The sequence below is a fragment of the Poecile atricapillus genome, chromosome 2 (genome assembly GCF_030490865.1).
Source record: "Poecile atricapillus isolate bPoeAtr1 chromosome 2, bPoeAtr1.hap1, whole genome shotgun sequence".
Classification (NCBI taxonomy): domain Eukaryota; kingdom Metazoa; phylum Chordata; class Aves; order Passeriformes; family Paridae; genus Poecile; species Poecile atricapillus.
This window is the reverse complement of record NC_081250.1, coordinates 57,628,787-57,650,011: the sequence shown is the minus strand read 5'-3', so window position 1 is coordinate 57,650,011 and position 21,225 is coordinate 57,628,787. Positions and strand designations below refer to the sequence as shown.

The following is a 21,225-nucleotide window of genomic DNA, read 5'->3' as shown; positions in this document are numbered from 1 at the left end:
GCGGATAACGGGGGTAACGGGTAAAACGGGGCCCGCGGCCGCACCAGCCGCCCATCTGAGGCAGCGGCGGCCGCGCGGCCCCTCAGCCGGCGCGCGGGGGCCGGGCGCGGCCCTGGCCGGACGGCGCGCGCCGCCTATGGGCGCTCGCGGCGGGCGGGCGGCGCCGCGCGCCCGCCAATGGCCGCGCGGGGGGGGCGGTGCCGCTGCAACGGCCGCGCTGGTTGCGGACACCCGCGGCTGCTCCCGAACGCGCCGGACGGAGCAGGGCCAGCTCTGCCAGACCTGCCGCACTCCACAGCCGGCGGTGAGTGTGCGGGCGCCGCTCCCGGGCCGGGCCGGGCGAGCGCCGCTCCGACGGGGGTGCGGGTCGTGTGCCGTGCCCGCTCCCTCCTTCCCATCGCGCCGCTAATCGATCGCCGGTCGGCTGCCGAAGGCGTGAGGGGAGGGGGCGCTGGCGGGGGTCTGGCGGCTCCGGTGCCCCCTCCCAGCACCTGCTCCCAGCGGAGGGGCGCCCGAGCCCAGCCCGGCGCGGCCGCCGCCGCCGTCGTTATGTAACGCCCGCGGGGGGCTGCGCGACGCGGCCCCGCGTCCCTCCTTGGGGTTCACCTCCGTGCTGTGTCCCCGGTGTTCTGCGCTGCCCTCCGGGAACCGGGCACAAGGGGTCGATGGGGAGCGGGGATCGGCGCGGAGCCGCGCGCCTTTGCTTGCCGTGGGGATGGGCTCCGCAGCCGCATCCCCCGATCGCCATCGAGGAGGGACGCGCGGCCGCAGCCAGCGTGGGACCCGGGCGGCTTCCCGGCTCCCGGCGGCAGCAGGTCCGTGGCTGGGAGATGCTGGAGGCTGGCTGCGGGCGGCTGGCGAGCCCCGCGCTGCCCCCGCGGGCGGCTCCCGGAGCCGGGAAGGAGCCACCTTGCGCACACACGCCGAATGCTCCGCAGTCAACAACAAAGCCTCAGCGCCCCTGCTGCTTCATGCGCTCGTGTAGAGGCAGCGGTCCCCTTTTATGGAGACCGATGTGGAGAGGCTATTTGCAGTTTCTTTTTTTTTTTTTTTTTTCCCTTGAAATCTCCAAGCGGTAGCTGGAGGAGCTTCGTCTTCGAGAGCCGCTGCTCTATAGCGTCCTCCACAAAACCAGCATCAGGTGTGGGAGCCCATTTAGCGCCTGCGGGGTAATACCCGTAGGTATTGTATACAGGCATGCACTCCGGCATGGAAAACAAGGACGAGACAAAATCCTGTGAATTAATTTGTAACCCCGGCTGGCTCGTTTGAAAATAAATACAACCCCTCCTCCACTTAGATCACCAGTGTTTGCAAATATTTCTTCAGTCGTGGGTAAAAGCTCTTGTGCATTGGTGAAGTTATTCCAAGGGGACGTTGGGTGTATGCCACAAGAAGCTGAACGCACATGTAAATAGCATCTTAAACGCTGACAGCTTCGAATCATATAGGAGATGCTGCTGACAACCAGATTTCCTGTTCATGTTTTGCAGGCTCTGCATGGGCAGGTTTGGGAGGGGACAATATTTTTTTGGATTTTACGGAGGGTTGCATAACTCCTCATGTTTATTTGAAAAGAAGAGGAGGAGCAAACCCAAGCCCCAGCCTGAAATGAAACACATGATGTGAGACTGTTACTGAGCCATCCCACTGTTTTCTCAGCTAGCATCATTAAATAGCATGCCTTAGATGGGTTGGAAGGGGGGTTAGCATGATAATAAAACATTAAGGTTTGGGGCTTTTTTTCCTCTAGTGCTGTGAAAACCTTGGGGAAAACCAAAGAGATACCTATATACTTTCATAATCATAGGCTTAAAATAGCATCACTGTTTATCAAATTTATACAACTTATTTTTTAAATGGCAATGGCCATATTTTTAATCCTTTAGTGATGAGTCACTATGTTTTTAGAGACCCTATCCCAACTCAACCTTTCATCTTCCAAATCCAGAATAAAATGCTGTTTTGAATGCCTTTGTACATTTCTGGGTCACAGTTATATGCTTTTAAATAGTCCATCATTTGTAACTGCTGAAGTGTATGTCCAGTATTAAATTATAGTACAGTGTAATGCTTAGACAGCATGCCATGCAAGGATCAAATTGCAGATAAAGTTCACATAGGAATCTCCTGCAGTGCTTGCACTTGACCCTTGTAAATCTAAGAAAAGATATTTATAAATGGAAATATATACCCAGCAAGTAGTTGTTTCTGTGTCATATTTAATCTGTGTCTTTACTGTGGTGAAAAATAATGTGTTTTCATTTAATTTTTGTAGTAGATATATTCATTCCGGTTGCTTTCTGGAGGCAGCTGTGTGATAGAAGCTATTTTTGCCTCTTGTATCTTTGAAAAAATAAAATAAGGCTCTTTCAGGGAGTGAGGCAGTCAGTTATGTCATTTTATGTTAAGTGTATTCTCATTATAGGTAGAAGCAATTTATTGTACTCAGTATATCTCATAGTGCTTCAGATAATAAGCCATACAATGTTTAACCTTGATAACTTGCTCTCAGGTGATAAGCTAAAATACAAATTAAAATAATACCTGATATTTTTATTGCTTTACATTCTTCAGTTATGTAAGTCTCCAGTGTGAGGATGTCACCATACTCACATGCATCTATCTCTCTATGTTTATATATTATTGTATATATTTCATGTATTACAACAAGAACAGTCATTCTGCGGCATAGTCACTCAGTGATGTCATGTCCTTTTTATTTGTACATGCATACTGCTTATAGGCTTGCATAAATGGAAGAGATTCTCTTCAGCAAACAACAAAGTTTGTTTTTGTCTACCCCTGAAATCCATTTTTATGCTGTGCCGAACTGAAATTAAATGCAGGTATATGATTTCCACACCTACTGTTTCCCTGCTGTACTGGCATGACTGCTGTGGACATAAGTGCTTCTAGAAGTCTCTGCTGGTTAGTTGAAAGGAAATATTTTGCTTACTGTTTGTATTGCCATAGTGTCTGGAGGCTGTGGTCAGGGATCTTTACTAATGTGTTATGTCCAGTATAATGGAACAAAAAGTTTGGCATGACCCCCTAAATATTATGATCCTAAATAAAGAGCAAGGAACTGTGAGTAGTGCAAAAGATAATTCAAGCTGATGTTAAGAAGGGTACCTTGGTATGTGTGTGTATTATCCAGCTGTGTACTTTCTCATTCTCGTGTAAGAGCAAAGGGGATTGTAGAACTTAATGTAAGACTCCCACTGCTCTCTGAGGGTTTTCCTTGGGACATGTGAATGGCTTGGTTTGGGGGATTTTGAAATATATCTAACTTGACTAAATGCTGAAAATTAAGGTAAAAAAAATCTACATCAACCCAATATGAAAAATTTGTACTTCAGACTACCTAATTTTTACAGTTTTCTAAATTTAAGGTAATATTTTAAAATTTTGAAATGGAGTTTTCATTTCAAATTCCAGTTGTACAGGAACATTTTCCCCCCCCTGTATTTCATGTTTTTCTTTTTCCTCTGTGTTTTCTATAAGCTGTCCTAGCTCTTTCTTCATCTCATCCCCTTCATGTACCTGACCCCCTCAGAAATTCATAATAACAACTACACCTTTAGCTAAAAGACACGTGAATGAATGCATCACTCTGCCCATCCCAAATTGCCCATACATAGAAGTACTGCAAGAATTTCCCATTTCATCATAGACAGGTTATTGGGATACTTTGGAATAGTGATGAAAGGAACTGTTCATTGAAAGGACATTACTGGTAAAATACCCCTATATAAATATGGTCTTCAAGTACCAAGGGACTGTACATGTGTTACAGGACAAGTATGCGTATCCTGCTCAGGTTTCAGAACACTCTTCCTGAGTGGGTGTTTATCTCAAGTGGTGACAGAGCAGAACAGACTGATTATGTGCTACTCAGTTTTCTTGGCTCACAGTGGTATGTCCATCAAAACAGATGGGAAGTTTTTATTTATTGTTAGTTGTTACATGTGGTGGGTGGGCAATTCACTTTGCTGCTGCTAAGAAGGATTCTTAACTCTGTCAGGACTCTGAGGCAGCTGTGGAGAAGCTTTGGCTCTTAACTCTTGCTAGTTGTCTTAAGGTTCCCTCTTTCTTTTCTTCCTCACCCTTCTCCTGCCTCGTAGTGTCCTGAGTTTGTGGTAGGAGTTTACCTTGTCCTGGATAGAAACCCAAGAGGTGGCAACTAAAAGTTTACAGATCAAAGGTTCAATGCATTATGTGGCTGATGAAAAGATAAAAACGAATCTGCAGTGTAACTGTTTTTAATAATCACTTGAAGTTAGTTTTTACTCAGTTTGGCTAATCTTAGGAGTATGCTTCTTTGTCAGTGTTCATATATTGGGAGCATTTGATCAAATGAACACAGAGAAACTTGAAATTAAAAAAAAATCAATGAGGTAACAGTTTTTGCTTGAATCTATGAGGGTTGCAGTCCTAGTTCAAGTTCTTAAATGGTGTTTTGTTGGATCAGTGCTAGGAAATTCTTGCAGTAGTAGTGAAAATCTTAGAGATTTTGCTCACAAAATTATTTTTTCATTGTTGATGACCCTGTTTATTTTTAATTTAAAACCAAACCTATTTAAGCCTGTCTCTCCTGATTTAAGTATTGGAAGGAGTAGCGCCCAAATGTTTCATCTTAGAAGTACATATAGATGTGAAAGAACTTACTGATTTAGCAAAGGAAGTATTTCCCTTCTTATTTAGGACCAGGCTGTGGGTGGTTGCAAAAAATCTGTACTTAAAGGTTAATTTATTTTCATGGATTGAGACAAAATTGAAGTAGCAGATTTTAAGAACATGAGGGATCTTTATGCGGTCTAACCTGATTCATGTATTAGTTATATTGAGAGCAATAACCTACATTTGGTAAAAGTCTGTCTTTCAGAGACACATGACTAAATATATCTTCTGTATTAAAGGCAGTCTAATATGTGGACATGAGGATGTGAAGTCTTTGCAGCTGTTCTTGGGTTACCTTTAGTACCTGGCATGGTTGATTGTCTCTTCATAAGGAAGTCATATTTCAGATTTGCACTAGTGTAGTCTGAATTTTCAACTGTTGAGTTTTTTAATATCTTTGGCAGTAAAGAGCCATTTAATAGGTTATTCAGTTTCTCAGATTCATTCAGGTATTTGGATCTCTCAAGAATTCCACCAGTGTAATTTGTAAAGTGTCTTATGGTAAAACATCTTGTCTCATGATTTTGCATCTCTTATGTCATCTTTCTTTCTTTCTTTGATCAGAGGTGGTGCTTTGTAACTACTAAATCTTACAGTGCTTTCAAGTCACTGTTAGCTCAGTTTTTCTTAGATCTAATTCCATCCCTGTCAATAGTTGGTTCTCTAGGTACTTTTACTTATGGGTGGTACTCAAAGTCCCCCATCTTCCTGGAGTTTGAAGTGATCTTTCTGTACAATCTTTGATCCGCTTTCATGGAGTGGATCTTCATTACTTATGGCTTTTCCAGAATTATTTTGAAAGGGTTCTGTGGAAGTTCCAGGCAGAGTCTGGCTTGTGTGAGGTGGGTGAGAGGATACAATGTACATTGTATGAAGGAATGAGGCTGAGCAAGCTCTACAATTGTATTTGAACCTGTACTCAACTGATCCTAAGGTGATGACAGGACCAGCATGTTATTTGGAGCTGTAAATTAATTGTATGACTAACTACTGTGGAGAGCAGCTGTTGTCTTTCACTCTTTTCTGATCTGTGATTCCAAGTCTTTTCTGATACACCATGAAAATATACCTCATCTAAACAGTTGAGTCTCCTCTTTTGTTGTGCTTTTGTTGGTGTCATATTCACTTTCTCCTTTGAAGGCGGTTCTAGACACTGGCTTGTGTCCTTGCCCATGTGTGAAATTGCAGAATGTTTTTGTCCAGATTATTCATCTACCAATTACAGCAGCCCGGTAGAGTTTAGGATGAATACTTAGAAAGTGGAACTCTCAAATGGAGTAGTGGCATAATGAAAAAAAAGCATAATAAGGGTTCACCAGTACACGTACATGTTGTGGATGCCTTATGTATGTTAGTTAAAACCTTGTGTAAGTGACACAGTGGTATTACACGATATTGTGGAGCAAGTTAAGAATTAGCTAGATAGAGAATTTTTGTGTACTTTTAAGTGTTGTCAGGTGAACATGTTTTTTAAAAGAAGTTGCAATAGATCTATTACTGATAAAGTTTTGTGTGTCTGTGTACAAATGCTTTGTTAATATAAAGAGGTGATATTTATGAAGTGGTTCTTTGAAATGGAGGAGTGTAATTTACCAAGAACTGAACTTTGTTTTGTATCCCAAGTGACATTATAGAAGTAACTAGCTGGATAACAGTAGTTTTCAGAAATACAACAGTAACAATAATTGGTGAGCAGTCAGAGTAATCTCTGTGCTTGTTAATGTGTTTTCTAAGTTAGATCCTTTAATGGCATATGTGATGGCATATGTTCACAGTCTGAAATACTGTTTTGCCGAGGAGAAACATTGGACAGGTTAAGTAGGTACCTTTTCTATTACTCTGTGTTCTGCTGAAGGTCTAAATGTATCTGCATGATCTGGCCATCCTTACCCTTATCCATAGTGCTAAATTCACATGTATTCTTAAGAGAACTCAAGGTTCAGCCATGCACTTCCTCATAAAGGCTGCAAAAGGATTTCATTTTCTCTAGGTAAAGATGGGTTTAACTGTAGATAGAATTGTTAGCTTTGCTTGTTTTGCAGTGGTTCTCTGACATTTGCCTTCTGTGTTGTATGCTAGGGAAAATGGATGGCTGTCATTCACTTCAGCATCATGTGTGGAGAAATATAACCAGAGCACGTCTCTGAAAAGAAATGCCTTAACTCTGTTTCCTACAGGTAGCTGTGAAGGAAGCTTAAGGGAAGCTTTAAGAGTGGTCTAAAGCATTGCTTTTTATTAGGAGGGTGTTGCATTTCTCCATCTGTTTATCCTTCCCTAAGCTTGAATGTTTATGCAAAAATGTGGGAAAAAGATTCCATCAGCTGTACTTTGTCTCTGCTGTTTTTATTTGGCATAAATAATTACAGAGAGAAAATAAATGAGAATTCCCTTTCATTGTAATTTTGTTAAGTTTTTATAACAAGGGGAAGATGGATCAAGTACTAAAATAAACCAGATGCAGTCAGGCAAATTCAAATGCCTTGCACAGTTTCATAATTCATTATGAATTCAATTAACTCATAAAAATAGTACCTCCTGTGCTCATTGAAAAGTTGCTTTCTTTTTTACTTGAATTAGCTTTTTTACTTGAATTTACTTGAAAAAGCTAGAAGGTCTGAAGACATTTGGATGGCAACTGTTTGTGATGCATTGGATAAGTTTTACCAACAGTGCAGTAATACAGTCTGATAAAAATTGTGTCCTAAGCACCTGCATGCTTACCAACACTTGGTGGGTAGGAAAAATTAGCAGGATAATGGAAGGTGAAAACAGGTAACACTGAACATATCAAACTAATTGTCTGGGGTGTATGGTAGAAAGGGTTAAGAAATTAGGGAGGTATCAGGGATATGACTGAGACACTGAACAGACAGTGCATTTTAGGTTGTAGGAGGCTGAGGAATTTACACTGCAGGCTTTGGTTATGAGCTGGATGATGGCCTTGATTCTCAGTGTAACCATAACTTTGGAGTCCTGTGTTGTCATGTTGCAGGTTGCACTGGAGGTGGGTATTACATCTGGGAAGTAAGGCTGGCCTGTGCAAAGGTGAGTGTTACAGGAAAGAGGAGACATTAGCAGCACCCTTATTGTATTGCAGCTGTGCCATTGTGCTGTTGAATTCTGCAAATTCATCAGTCTTTGTCAGAAGTCTACTTGATTCTTAAATGATTCTGCTGTTAAAAAGTGTGAGTTGGAAGTTTCCCTTAGTTCACACTAGGCTGACTTTTGACCTCATTTTAGCAAATTCTTAGTTGGTAAGTATTCTAAAGAATGTACAGTTTTAAAATACAGTGCCTTTTCCATTAATACATGAATGTATCTGAGGCTGTAATAATGCTGTAGTGTTCTAGTCTGTTCTGTTTTAGACAGTTACATTCATATTTGTTTCCATGGGAGTTGATGTGGTGAGATGACTTCCATTAAAACTGCTTTTTGACATTGTTTAAAACTTGCTGCAAATGAAAGCTATTAGAGGTGAGCTAGACAAAGCAGATGAAAAAGTACATGGTATAGCCCAAAAAAATTGGCATTGAGATTTTTGTACCCTGCTTATATGTATATAGAAAACAGTTTTTTGATGTGGAGATCCTAAAGGGCTTTAATAGATTTGCAGCTAGTGAGAATGTATTTTTATTTCCTTTATCAAGTCAGAGGACATTGGTTCTTAGAGTAGTCATTGTACTCATATATCTGCTTTATGTGACCTTAATAATTAAAGTAGTGTAGGATATGGGTCCCAGGGTGCTCATGATGTTCTGAATGCTGGCAGCAGAACAGACGTGTTTCTTCATCCCTCTCCTTTGGTTTCCCTAATTGTGGCCTGGCAGCGATGATAACTTGTGTTACAAATACTAAGCTTTCTGCTGAGCAAATAAGCCATGAATTAGTTGTCAGGGTCAGGACAGGAAAGTTGTTGTGCATTCTGACCTGGTAGGATACATGCATATTCAAAGTTGCATAAGCTTCTGAAATTATTGGAAAAAATACTCTGGGATTTAGTAAGTCTTCCTTGCTGCTGAGAGATAGATTGCTTCTAAGAGCAATTCCCACAAATCTAAATCAGTGCTAAACCAGAATTCCTGCAATTTTTGACACCTAGAGTGGGTGTGGATAAGTGAAGGGGAGTGTAAATTAATATAAATCCTTCAGTGGAGTTGGCATTTGGTCAGTACTGAGGCTTTGGGTATTCACACAGCTCTAGAAATTGATGTGAAAAATGAAGTTCACTCCTGTAAAATTTTAAAACAGTTTAATAAAGACAATAAGAGACATAAAGTAAAGCAAAGAGTTACGGCCGGGTGCCTTGGCGCGCTGCCAAGAGCACACCTGGTATCTCAGGGACCCCCTTTTTATCTTCCCCTGCTGTGAGGGGTTAATGCATATTCATACATATCCCCTCCCTGGTTCTGCCTTCTTAGATCATGCTTTTGCACAACTTCATTTTCTGCTGGTCAGCACTATTTTTGCTGATCATCATTATTTTGGATTTTGGTTTCCTTTCTTCTGGAAATGGTCAATTATCGATAAGAGCATAAGCCCCTCATCCTTCCTTTGAGGGTAGCTGGTCTTCCTGTCTTCCCCCCTTGCCAGCGTCCTGGTACCGGCTTCTTGATAACCATTTGCTCTCCTTTTCCTGCTGTTGATAATAGCCTGTTTTCCACAGCTTGATCCTCCCATTGTCTTGCTTGTTTATTTTGCCTTGTCCAGATGAAACATATCCTTACCATTCAGAATTCCTATCTAAGCCTATAACTTGCTAAGAGAGAAAAGAATATAGTGAAAGCATATAATATATATTTATCAGAATAATTGTGAAAAGCCAATATTTACAACACGAATTCACAACATTGACAACCAAAATTCACAGAAACAGTAACTTCTTGTCCCATCTTTTTTGAAGAATCCAGGTTAATAAGTGCCTTTATATAGTGGAGGTCTCCCAGCTGTTTGTCTGGAGATGAGTATATATTCTAGTCTGTGCCTAAAAGGAAGTTTGATATTAGAAAACTTTTTCTAATGGGTTAGGCATGTGCTGAGAACACAGATCTGCACTCTCAGTCTACTTAGCATAAGATAGTCATCAAGTCAGTGGCTACCATCAGTTAACATGAGTTAGTTTGATCCCTGGCTTAATCTCTGTGTAATGTACTGTATTATTTACCTATTGCAAAGTGAGGGACGGGACAAGACTGTTTTTTGATGTTACCAAAGGACACAGACTACAGCAGTTTATAACACTACACCTAACTGTCTAAGTATTCTGTGGGTTTCTGAAATTCCATATTTTTGGGGGATAGCTTTTATTTAATAAACCTCCTAAACTCTAGCATCTGCTTGTACCTCTTTCTTATCTGGCTGCTTTTGATGATGTGGACCTGCTTGGTTGGAGCATGCAGTATTTGGGAAGGATTGTATTGGTGGCTAGTCCCACCTTCCTTCTTTCTGCTGGAAACTGGTATCGTGTAATTGTGTACATATTAGAATTTTTGGATAGTGATGAAAGGCATTTCTTTGGTTAGCTGTAATTGTAGTTGGCATCTACACAGCTCATGCATTTGAACAGTGGCTTAATTTTGTTGTACTGAATTTTAGATTTGGTATTGTAATCACTTTCTTTTGTCTTTCACCAATCATCTTGCTATGGCCCTGCCCCAAATTACTCCTAATCTTTACTTCTAGCAGAATCTACCAAGCTCCTTTGTATTCCTTTGTCCCAGGAAAAAGGGTAAGGAAGACTCAAAGCAGCATTTGATCTTGAATTTTTGTCAAATAGGTTATGCTTCATTTCTGTCTGAGAGAACATTTCTTCAATGTGACATGATCTCCTTCCTTATCTCTAATCACTAAAAAAAGTTAAAAGAGCTGGCCCCATTCAAAGTCTAATTTCACATACTATGTTGTGCAGTTCTTTACCTTCTAATTACAGTATGTTAATAAATACAGTTCTCTTCACACTGTGTTGTTTGTAGTGTTTAGAAATAAAAGTTAAAATTGAGACTAGATAATTTTTTCATAAATTCAGGTAGCTTCTTTTTAAAATGTTTAATGCTATTACATAGGATTTTAACAAGTAAACTGTAATTATGATTCAAAAAGGAGTGTCCATGATAATATTTGGCAACCACTGCACAGCCCTGGTTTTAATCTCTCCTTGACTTTCTGCTTTAGATGGCAAGAATTTATTTGAAATGAGTCTGTTTTGCATACCAGATTTCACCATTCAAAACTAATGCCTTTTCTGTAGTGTGTCTGCTCTGCCTGATCCAGAACTACTCAAACCACCCTGATACAAAATCTATTTATTAATGAATGAGAGAAGTAAGTCTGGAACTACCTTTCTGAAGGCAAATTATATTCCTTTGAGCATTTTTCCTATAACAAGTCCATAAATTTTAAATTTATTTGTAAAGTTGAAATTTATTAGCTACAGAAAGTAAGTAAGAAATCTTTTCAGTTGATACAGCTATCATATTAAAGACTGTATAAGATAGTAAAACATGATTTTGCTGTGCTGTGCAAAGTTGAGTTATGGTTATAGGCAAAAAATAATTTAGCAAAATTGTCCAGCAAGGCACTGACACTGGCTAAGGAAAGTTTTTGTTCAGGAGATACTTAAAAATGTAGGCACACAGTTATATTTTCCAATTTTAAATGAGACAGAGTTGCGTGGGTGTTTTCTTGTTTATAGCTCCTAAACTATGCTATTGTTGTATCTTTTAAAGATACTTACTCTGAGTATAACTTCTTAAGAGAATTGCTAAGAGCAAGAAGGAGCTATCCTTGAACATTTCTTGGAAAGTTTATTTGCCAAAAGATAAAATTAAAATTTGATGCAAACCATACATACTTTGCCATGGCAAATTCTCACCTTGTCCTGTCCCATTTCTTGCGTATGAAGGTAACTTTGGGTTTTAATATGCTGTAGAGACTTGGTTTTTTGCTGATCTGTACTCTCTTTCTCTAGCCAGTTAGTATTAGCTTGGAAAATTTCTGGCACTATAGTCCAGCTCCAGTTGATTTGAAGTGGTACAAGCTTGGATGAGACTTCTGCTTTTGGAAGTCAAGCTTCCTTGAATATAGAGGTACATCACAGATCTTCATTAGCTGATTTTTAATGAAATACTCTTTGTATATGTTGTGTCAATAGTATTTTTTGGTTTTTTTTCTTATATTCTTTTACTACTGTTTTGGTAGCAAAAGAATGTAGCCTGATGAAACAGAAGATTTGATCTAGACAAAATTTAGTAAAAATATATGTATCTGTAATGTTTGTAGTAGCTTGCAATTTACTGTGCATGCTTTTTGTTTTGGAGTTTCAGTGTTGGGATGCTTTCAGATCAGTCTTCTGAGGTAAAATTCCTTTTTGGACAGTAGGCAAAATGCAAAGGAAGTAGAAATGGGAATTGGTTACTTTTTAAACTCTTTAATGAACTTGCTATTTTCAAACTCTTTTTTCCCTTCTGTGCTTCTGTTTTTATTTCATAGATGCACATACAGTTCTCAGGCTACAGGTAGTAAATTTCTGTCATATTAATTATAATTTAGCATTTTGGTTTGTTGGCCAAAACTTGTGCTGGCTTTGTAAACAAACCAGAAGGATCCCCAGGCTTAATATATAACAAGGGATTTAAGCATTTATGTGAGTGTTTTCAAAAGAGGCAGTAGTGCTTTGGCCATGCTATGTTTGCTCAAGTGTGAAGGACAGAGGTCCTCTTAGTATGTTTTTAATCAAAAGATTCTTTCTAATTTAAAAGCTTAGCAATAACTGCTGCATAGCAAATAGTTATGGTTAGTTATGTTACAGTGTGCAGGAAAGGGTATGTCTTGCTTGTTTGAATGACAGAGTTTAAACAATATAGGATAGAGATAGAATTTTAGAGCTCTCCCTTGCTATACTGAGTTGTACTGATGTACAGTACATAAACCAAAAGAACTTCCTATCTGATGAAGAAATAAAACCTTAGCTAGAAATACCTACCAATCTCTACATACGTTAATCATGTCTTACATACAGCTGGGACTTTGGAAGAAAGGGCAGGTAAGTATGACTGGCTTTCCAGCCCTTATCTAGCATTTGCCAGATTTCTGACACTTGAACCATATCTTTATGGGTTAAAACTTTGTAGCAGCACCACCGATGTGACTGTGGCAACAGTCTGTGTGCAGCTGTTGGGGCAGGCAGACAGTGTACCCTGTGCCTAGGCTCTTTGGTGCCTCCTACTTCTTCCATGCCAAGAGTGCATGGGCAGAAGGCAGAGGTTTCTGTGACATGCTTCTAACACTTCATGGTTTGGTTTTTTTTATGAAGAGACCTGAAAATAGTATTCTATTGCTCAGTTAAGGTTTCATTTAAAAGGCAAACCTATACTATACACACTTGGAGTAGTCAAGAAAGTTCTTGCATGCAGTAATGACATCCCTTCTCAGTATGTCTCTATCATGGATGTGGTCATTCCAAGTGAATTCCACAGCTACAGTTCTTTGGGCATAAACTTGAGAAATAAATGGTCGGGATAACAAGAGAGACTTATCATGTACTTGTTAGCCTTTACATAATGTAATGTAAGGGTTCTAACATTAATATTTTTACTGCATTTCAGAAGTACTCGATTTTTCAGTAAAAAAAAAACCAAAAAACAACAAACTAAAAGCTAAAGTCCAGAAAATAGAGGGATGTTTATTTTTCCTTCAGAAATACAAGTACATAGTAATGCCTGTGGTCTAAAGGACATACTTCTATTCAAATCAACAGAGTGACTGTGATGATTGCTATTTAAGAAAAAAAAAGGAACAAATATTAAGTATTCTTTTGATGGCTGATGTAATGGTGGTGTAACTAGTTTTGTGCCTGTGGTTTCTTGCCCTCCCTTTTCTTTTTATATTTATTTTTTTAATTTTTAATGTACTAGAATTTTTTCCCCAGATGGGCAGAGAGTTACATAGTTCTCTGTTTAGACTTATGTTTGATGGTGGAGGGTAGTGAGTTCTTGCTAACTTTACAGACCATTTATTCTTCATATGGACTTCATATGTTGTGACATGGACTCTAGCATGTAGATTGAAAGTAACCTAGTGCAAATTAATGTAATAAGTTTACCCTCCTTTTCTTTGTAGCGCAATGGCTGACAAATCAGCAAAACCAGCAAAAAGATTATCTGATTCAAACTCTGAGGGAGCTGCGGCAGGAGAGATAAGTGCTCTGGAAGAGGCCTTTAGAAAATTTGCCATCCATGGTGATACGAGAGCTACAGGAAAAGAAATGCATGGGAAGAACTGGTCAAAGCTATGTAAGGACTGCCATATCATAGATGGGAAGAATGTGACAACCACAGATGTTGACATTGTCTTCAGTAAAATCAAGTAAGTTTATTTTACCCATAATTGTCTCCCTCCCCCCGTGTTTTGTAGACACCATCTAAATTTACCTTCTGTTGCTTCTGATGTTGTGAAACTGTGTTTGACAAAGTCAATTTCTTTCTTGTTCCTTTACAAGATTTTCTCGCTTGATCTGAAGATACAGCTTTCAGCTTTTGACCTGCTGTCTAAAATTGACTTCAGTTTCACAGGTGTTATACTGTACAAAGAGTATGATGTGATCAGGATAAATGCGGGCTATTCCAATAAACTGGACTGCAGTAAGTGCTGTCAGTGTTTCATAAAAGGTATCTGAATGAAGTCAGGATGTCAGGACGATCTTGCCAGCGCTTGGCCTCAGAGGACTGAGGCTAAGGTGGGATATGTACTAAAAGTCAATATTCTAACAACAATCATGATGTCTAGCACAATACCAGCTCAGGCTTGAAGTGTAGGGCCGTGCCAGACTGACAGTGAATATGGGATGGTGACCCTTTTCTGTGATGAGTTAGGATTGTCTAGGTTGTCTGATCTTATTTTTGTGACTGGAGCTTGAGTGAAACTTTCTTCCCAGTTGAAAACCAGGCTTAGTCAGAAACTTGTAAAATCTAAGAGAAGATACTAAAGGAAATATGTTAACACGGAATTAATATGTTATGACCTGTTCTGTATTAAGCCCCAAATAATTTTTTTTAGTTTTTCTTTATGTGTAGAATTAGATTCTTTTCACCTTTTGATTTCCCCTGGCATCTGATATGACAATCTTGTCTTTTCTGCCTTTTATTACCACAGTAATTGTTTAAATTGTCTCACACATCATTGTGTTGAGGGATATGCTTTTAAAAGGGGTCCCTTAATTGTACTTGTAGCTTGTAGGAACACTTACTTGGCTTGTGTACTCAACTGTTGTGGTGTAATGCTGGGAGAACATGCAAATTTCATTGCTTACATGGTAGTTTGAAAATCTTGCTACATGCACTACCCATTTAGACTGCATCAAAGTGGAGAAAGACAGAGAAGAAAATACCTTTAATCTTGAAAGTTATCCAGTGTAACATATGTAGTTAGAATGACTTTACTTATTTGATTTATTTCTTTCCTTGTTTCTTTTCTCCTTGGGGATCTTACCTAGATAAATGAAAACACTACATATGCATACTCTCACCCTCTTGTCCTTGTATCAGTCCCTACTTGTATTTTCTTGAAAGTTGTGGTAATGGAGTTAGATATACCATCAGAGAACTGGCTTATTTGAAATGGTTGTTTACACTGTAAGGTTTTGTTTCTTTCTTGATCTATGATATTTTCAAGTTTTCTTTGACTTTCATCAGCTTAAAACTTTGTTTTATTATTTCCTGTAGATAAATATAATCTTATTGCTACTTTCTCATATCAGTTTCTGGGCTCTTTAGTGACAGAATGACCCCGTGATATGGCATAAACAGATGCACAGCATTAGCAGCTATAAAGAAGTATCAGGTTTGGTGATTGTTGGGGCAGAAGGAATCCAGTCCTGATGTGCAGGAGTGAATTGTAAGGTGTCTGAGACTCCTGGGGAATGTCAGCAAATCCCCTTGCTGCTGTTGAATGCTCCTGGCTCAGCCTGGGGGTTCTTGTCTTTGTCTCTTGAGGGGGAGGGCTAGTTCAGCAGTTTCTCAGAGTTCACTCCTGTGACTTCTGTTATGTGTTGTCATTTCTCTGGGAAGAGGCATGCCATCTTTTTCTCTATCCAGTTGTCCTGGTTTAACCCCAGTCAGCAGCCAAACCCCACACATCCACTTGCTCACTCCCCTACCAGCAGCACTGGGAGAGAATTTAGAGTAAAAGCTGGAAAACTCATGGGTTGAGATAAAGACAGTTTAATAGGAAAAGCAAAAGCCATGCACGTAAGCAAAACAAAACAAGAAATTAATTCACTGCTTCCCTTGGGCAGCCAGATGTTCAGCCATCCCCAGAAGAGCAGTGCCCCATCACATGTAACAGTGATTTGGGAAGACAAACACCATCACTCCAAATGTCCCTCCTCTTCCTCCTTCTTCCTCACACTTTGTTTACTGAACCATGATGTCATGTGGTCTGGAATATCCCTTGGTCATTTGGGGTCACTTGTCCAGGCTGGGTCTCCTCCCAAGCACCCCACTCCCCCCATCCCTTGCCAGCGTGGCAATATGGAAAGCAGAAAGGGCCTTGGCTCTGTGCAAGTCCTGCTCAGCAATAACAAAAACACCTCTAAATTATCAACCCTGTGCTCAGCACAAATCCAAAACAGCCCCACACCAGCCACTGGGAAGAAAACAAACTCTACCCCAGCCAAAACCAGCACTAGTATTTAATAGCTTAGTAGATGGCTGCATCAAATGCAAAAGTATCTTGTTTAATTTTTTGTTCATTCTTTGACCTGTACATGTACATATAACATGTATTTTATATATTCATCTATTTTAAAATTATTTTATTTTTAAAATATATTAAAAATATATTATATTTTTAAAATATATTGCTTAAGTGACATATGGGAGCTGAATTTGCTGTCTTTATTGGGAACGTCTGTATTTTTTGAATGTATTCTTTCAGTAGGTATACTTCCACATTTTCTTACCTGCTCAGGTTCTTTGGTTTTTTTACATTTTTATTCTTGGTTGCATGTGTTGCAAGTCTTTTTAGTCTAGATCACATTTATTTCACATATGATATTTTAGGTTTTAAAAAGGGAAGATGTAATAGCTATAGGAACTCAAGTTTTAGTAATATGCTTTAACTTAGGAGGGTTAAGCATCAGCTGGGTATACAGGATTTCTTGAGCATGTTCAGACAGCTGTTTTTCCTTGCTTTCTCTTTTACTTCACATTTAACCCTAAGCTCAAGGATAATGATAGATTTAGTAATGCATCAAAGCAGACATACTCACATAATAAACTCATACTCATTTTTATTTTACAAGCAGTTTTTTCCCAGCAGAGCTCTATGGTTTTTTGGCATACCAAGTTTTTCCCTATGTATGTATGTTAAGTGTAAAACCTTAAACACTATAGAAGAATCTTCAACTCCCTCCAGACGTACAAAGTGCAGCTTCCATGCCTCAATAAGAATTCTGCTTATGGTTACCAGAAGGCTTTGTGCTTCACTCCTGGTTTTGGACTCCTGAGCTGAAGTGTGTCTCACAAGATTAGCCTCAGCCTGGGATTCTTATGATCAGCCAAAGTAATGGTTCAGTGGGATGGGGTGGACTTTAGCAGTTGTAGACTAGCCAGGGAACACAACAAACATTTTAAAAAGTGTTTGCCATACGCAACTACAATTGCCATCTAGCATTGTGCTAGAACTTTCAAATATATTTTCTGTTGGTTCTATTAATGGGAAGAAACTGTACATAGCAGGGTTGTTTTCTAGCAAGTTGCAGTTTATGACAATGGCACATACTGTTCAGACACAAGAAAATAATTAATCTAGTAGAAATGTTCTTTGGATTCATGAGTTACTATATATAAAGCCTAAACTTGTCTTGCTAACTTTTCCAGGCTTCTGCCAGTAGTAGTAGATACTGGCAAAATAGGTAGGAACTAAACGTTGCTGATAGGGTAAAATAACAAAGAAAATTAGTAAGAGATATATTTACCTAAGGGCTACTGAAAGTTAACATTTTATTTGCCAATTGGCAACTTGCTCTGCTCTAGGAGAGATTTTACCTCTGAAATAATGAACATTTTTGTAGACTTACCCCTCTCAACCTCTGCCAAACCCAGTGAACAAAATTTCTGTAAGTTTTAAATGTCTGTGATACTTCTTGAAAACTGTGACCTATGTGTCTGTCTTTCAGAGATTAGTTCATTTAAAGTTAAATTTAATATTGTTATAAAGGCTGCAGAAATTCCATTGAGCCTTTGTTCCAAAAAAGAAAATAAGTGTAGAATGCATGAGGATGTCAGGTGAGACTGAAATGTAATTTGTCTGTTTATCTTGCATAAAAGGTCTACTGAAGGTCTTCATGTGAGCACAACATTTATATGTACTTCAGGATAAGAAGAAATCTAATGCAAAGAATCCACAGCAATAGACATGAAAAAATTATTTCTAGAATTACATTCTTTGGTAAGAAAATATGTAAATTCGGTGATCTCTCTCCTTCCCCCCCAAATATTTTTGTTTAACAGTAATTTTTAGTAATTTGTCCCACAAATCCTTCCAATTTGGTGGATTGTAATATAAGTTTGTTAAAATTGTCAGCTCAGAAAATACAAGAAATGAAGCAGCAAAGAATTTTGCAATGGAATTACTTGAAAGGAAAAGCTAAAGCCCGTTTCCGAGAGTTGTCACATGTATGAATATTAATGATTTGCATTCCTAGAGACCAGAGTTAAAACACCTAAATTTATGCCAAATATTTGTATTGCATTAATGCAGTTGGAATAGACTGCTGTTTCTGTAATGAGTAGACGAGTAAACTTCTCTTATTTTTTAGGTTATAAAGCATACAATAAAGCTATCTCTTACAATGTCACTAACTTTCCCTGCATCCTGTACTTGGGAGAGGAAAAGAAATTGTGAAGAGTGAATGACAAAAGTTCTACCATGTCTTATGGGATGAAAACTGTTAAAAAATGCAGCAAAGCCAACAGAAGTGTACATAACTATAAATGTAATTATGCAGTAAACTTTCTCTTTTGTAGTTTCATGGTTGGCACTTGCGATGCTGTACTCCTCTCTTTGTATGTTCCTTGGACTACATAAAACAGTAACACCAGTTGCAGGGTAAATTTTAATTACAAAGCTAGCTTAAAGTTACTTGCTTAAAGTTAGGTAAAAATCCTTTCTGCTAATTGGTACCAGGAAAACCTTTTCTCTGTAAATAGAAAAAACAAGGCAACCTCTTCTCAGAAAAAAAGCCGCTTACATGATTGTTAAGAAGAAAAAAAAAATCCTGAAAATACTTCATAGGAAATGATTTTTTTAACTGGTCCATTAATTCACTGCCATACTTGAAGACAAAGAATAAGTCATAGTCATATTCTATGGGAGAAGAAGTTTTTGTAAATTAATGTATCTGAAGTATTTGTGACAGGACCAAAACTAATACTACAACAATTTTTGTTATAATATCTTCAATTTCTTTGTAGCTCAGGTTTCTGCTAAGATGTAGGAGTTTAGCATAAATATCTTAGTAATATTAAATCATTCAAATCATTAATTTTTCACATACTCTCTGAACTTTATATAGACATCTTTCTTTTATATTTTTTTAATGAAAAGTGATAATGCAATCTGGGCCTACTGAATTTAGAGACATGCAATATGCAGGCATGCAATAGCATTTGAAGATGGATGTTTTTCCTGACAGTGGGAATTCCAGGGCATCTTTTGTTACCTGAAACACCTGCTTTCTTGGAAAATTTCTTCATTAACTGGTTCTTTTCTGGTACTCTTCTGGAGTTCTAAAAGTTTGTAGGCTGTGTGTCTTGTATTTTGCTTGCAGAGTGCAAGTATGGATTTACTGAATCTTGTTGCCTTGGGGAAAGCAAGGTCATTGGTGACAGAGGAGAAGGGCACTGAAGAGTTCTGCATTTGGTATGAAAAGCAACATGTGGCTGCATTCTTCTTATTCCAGCAAGATGGTGAGACACAGCAGTCTAGGAACTTCAGGATTTTTGTATTAAGGAAAGCAGAACACCCAAGAATAATAGATGCTACTGAACTCTGATCAACATTCCAGCATGTTGCCTTAGGAACTTAAATTTCTTTGTTTATTGAGGGTCAACAACTGCTCTGGGAAATTTGATATGTTAGCTATGCCATACACATACTCCACTTGTTGTATGTAGTTAACATGGTAATAGTAATAGCCTTGATATAAATACATCTGCTCTTATTTTAGAAGTGTTACCACTCAGCACAGCAAGAATGTTTTAAGCACTGCCATAACACTTCTAATTCTATGACATTATTAGATAGAAAAATAAAAATATTTCTGTTTACACTGGCATGTTGCTATGGTTGCAGGCAGGCCTGGGTGACGTCAGCCCTTGGATCCATTGTGAGCATTTATTTAGGTAGTCATCTCCATGGAAACATTTGTTTGTTTTGATGTTACTATGTGTTAAATTTTAAACAAATTTTTGCAGTTCTATACTGGATTGTTATTGAAGATTAGTTAAGCTACAGAAGCATTGTATATATACCTTACTCCCGCCCTCTAAAATATTCTTGGTAAAAGATCAAGTGGAACCATAATTGTCTTCTGAAATTCCATTAGTGGTTCCTGATGTTGCTTTGACATGTTTTCTTGTTGCTGAGGAAGCCATGTATTCTAAAGGCCAGAAAACTCTCCTCCATCCATTTGAGAAAGGAAGGTTTTGTTCCCATGGAGAATCTTCACAACACACTTTATTGTGCCCTGACTTTTGAGCAGACCCACCCGTGCGCTATCCTCACTGTCTTGCACTCTTGGCTGTTTAGCCTAATTCCCACAGCCTGGATCAGTCAGGTCTCTGCAGGAGTGCTTCCACCTGAGAACAGCTGGGCCCTAATGCAGCAATAGTTCACCATGGCTGCAAGACTTGAAATGGGTAATGTTTGCTCTGAGAAGCTGGCAAGAGAACTCTTGGCAAGAATGAGTACATGCTTTTCTCATTTGTCAGCTGTAATATAATTGTTGTCTTTTCTTTGTATTGAACAAGTATGATGCATCTTGCTTTCTTATTGTATTTGAAAGGACTAGCACTTTGACCCCTGAGCTTGTTCAAAACAAGTATCTATCCATGAGGTTTCTCTGAAGTAAATAGTCTTTAATAGAGATTGTTATTGAAGCCTCTCTTACATTTTTGAAGTATTTAGATAGGTGTGAAGTGTTTTTTATATATAAACGAAGGACCTAGTAGTTGCAAGCTGTGTTTTACATCACTACTGCAGACATTCTTTTGATAGTGGCACAGAAAAGGATTTTTATGCATAAAGTAGGCATAACAGTTAACTTTTTTACTTTAAAGTGTCTGCATCAGGAAGTTTTAAGTGGATATTAAACAATGCACAGAGCAAAATCTTTTCTGTTAAGTCTCAGGCAAATTGTGAAGCTGTGCATTTTTAGGTAGAAATGTAGGTAAGTTTCAACAGAAAGTGTTCTTTTTTGTGGCATTTTTATTTTAATTGAAATTAAGATTCAACTGCCTTTCTTGTCTAAAGAGCCAAATGTAATTT

General features: G+C 38.8%; 1 protein-coding gene across 9 annotated transcripts in view; it reads left to right on the top strand.

Annotated features, from left to right (window-relative positions):
- The first annotated feature begins 205 nt into the window (after positions 1-205).
- Positions 206-21,225, top strand: part of TPPP (tubulin polymerization promoting protein) — an 81,183-nt gene continuing 60,163 nt past the window's right edge. For 8 of the 9 annotated variants that reach the window (XR_009276822.1, XM_058831277.1, XM_058831283.1 and 5 more), the window contains exons 1-2: positions 206-304; positions 13,798-14,043. Coding sequence is in view for 8 of the 9 variants with exons in the window: in XM_058831277.1 (XP_058687260.1) it covers positions 13,802-14,043 (242 nt within the window). In the remaining variant the exon portion in view is untranslated. Of the gene's footprint in view, positions 305-11,669; positions 11,766-13,797; positions 14,044-21,225 lie in introns of those variants that run through there. The other variant, XM_058831278.1, reaches the window with a different exon arrangement.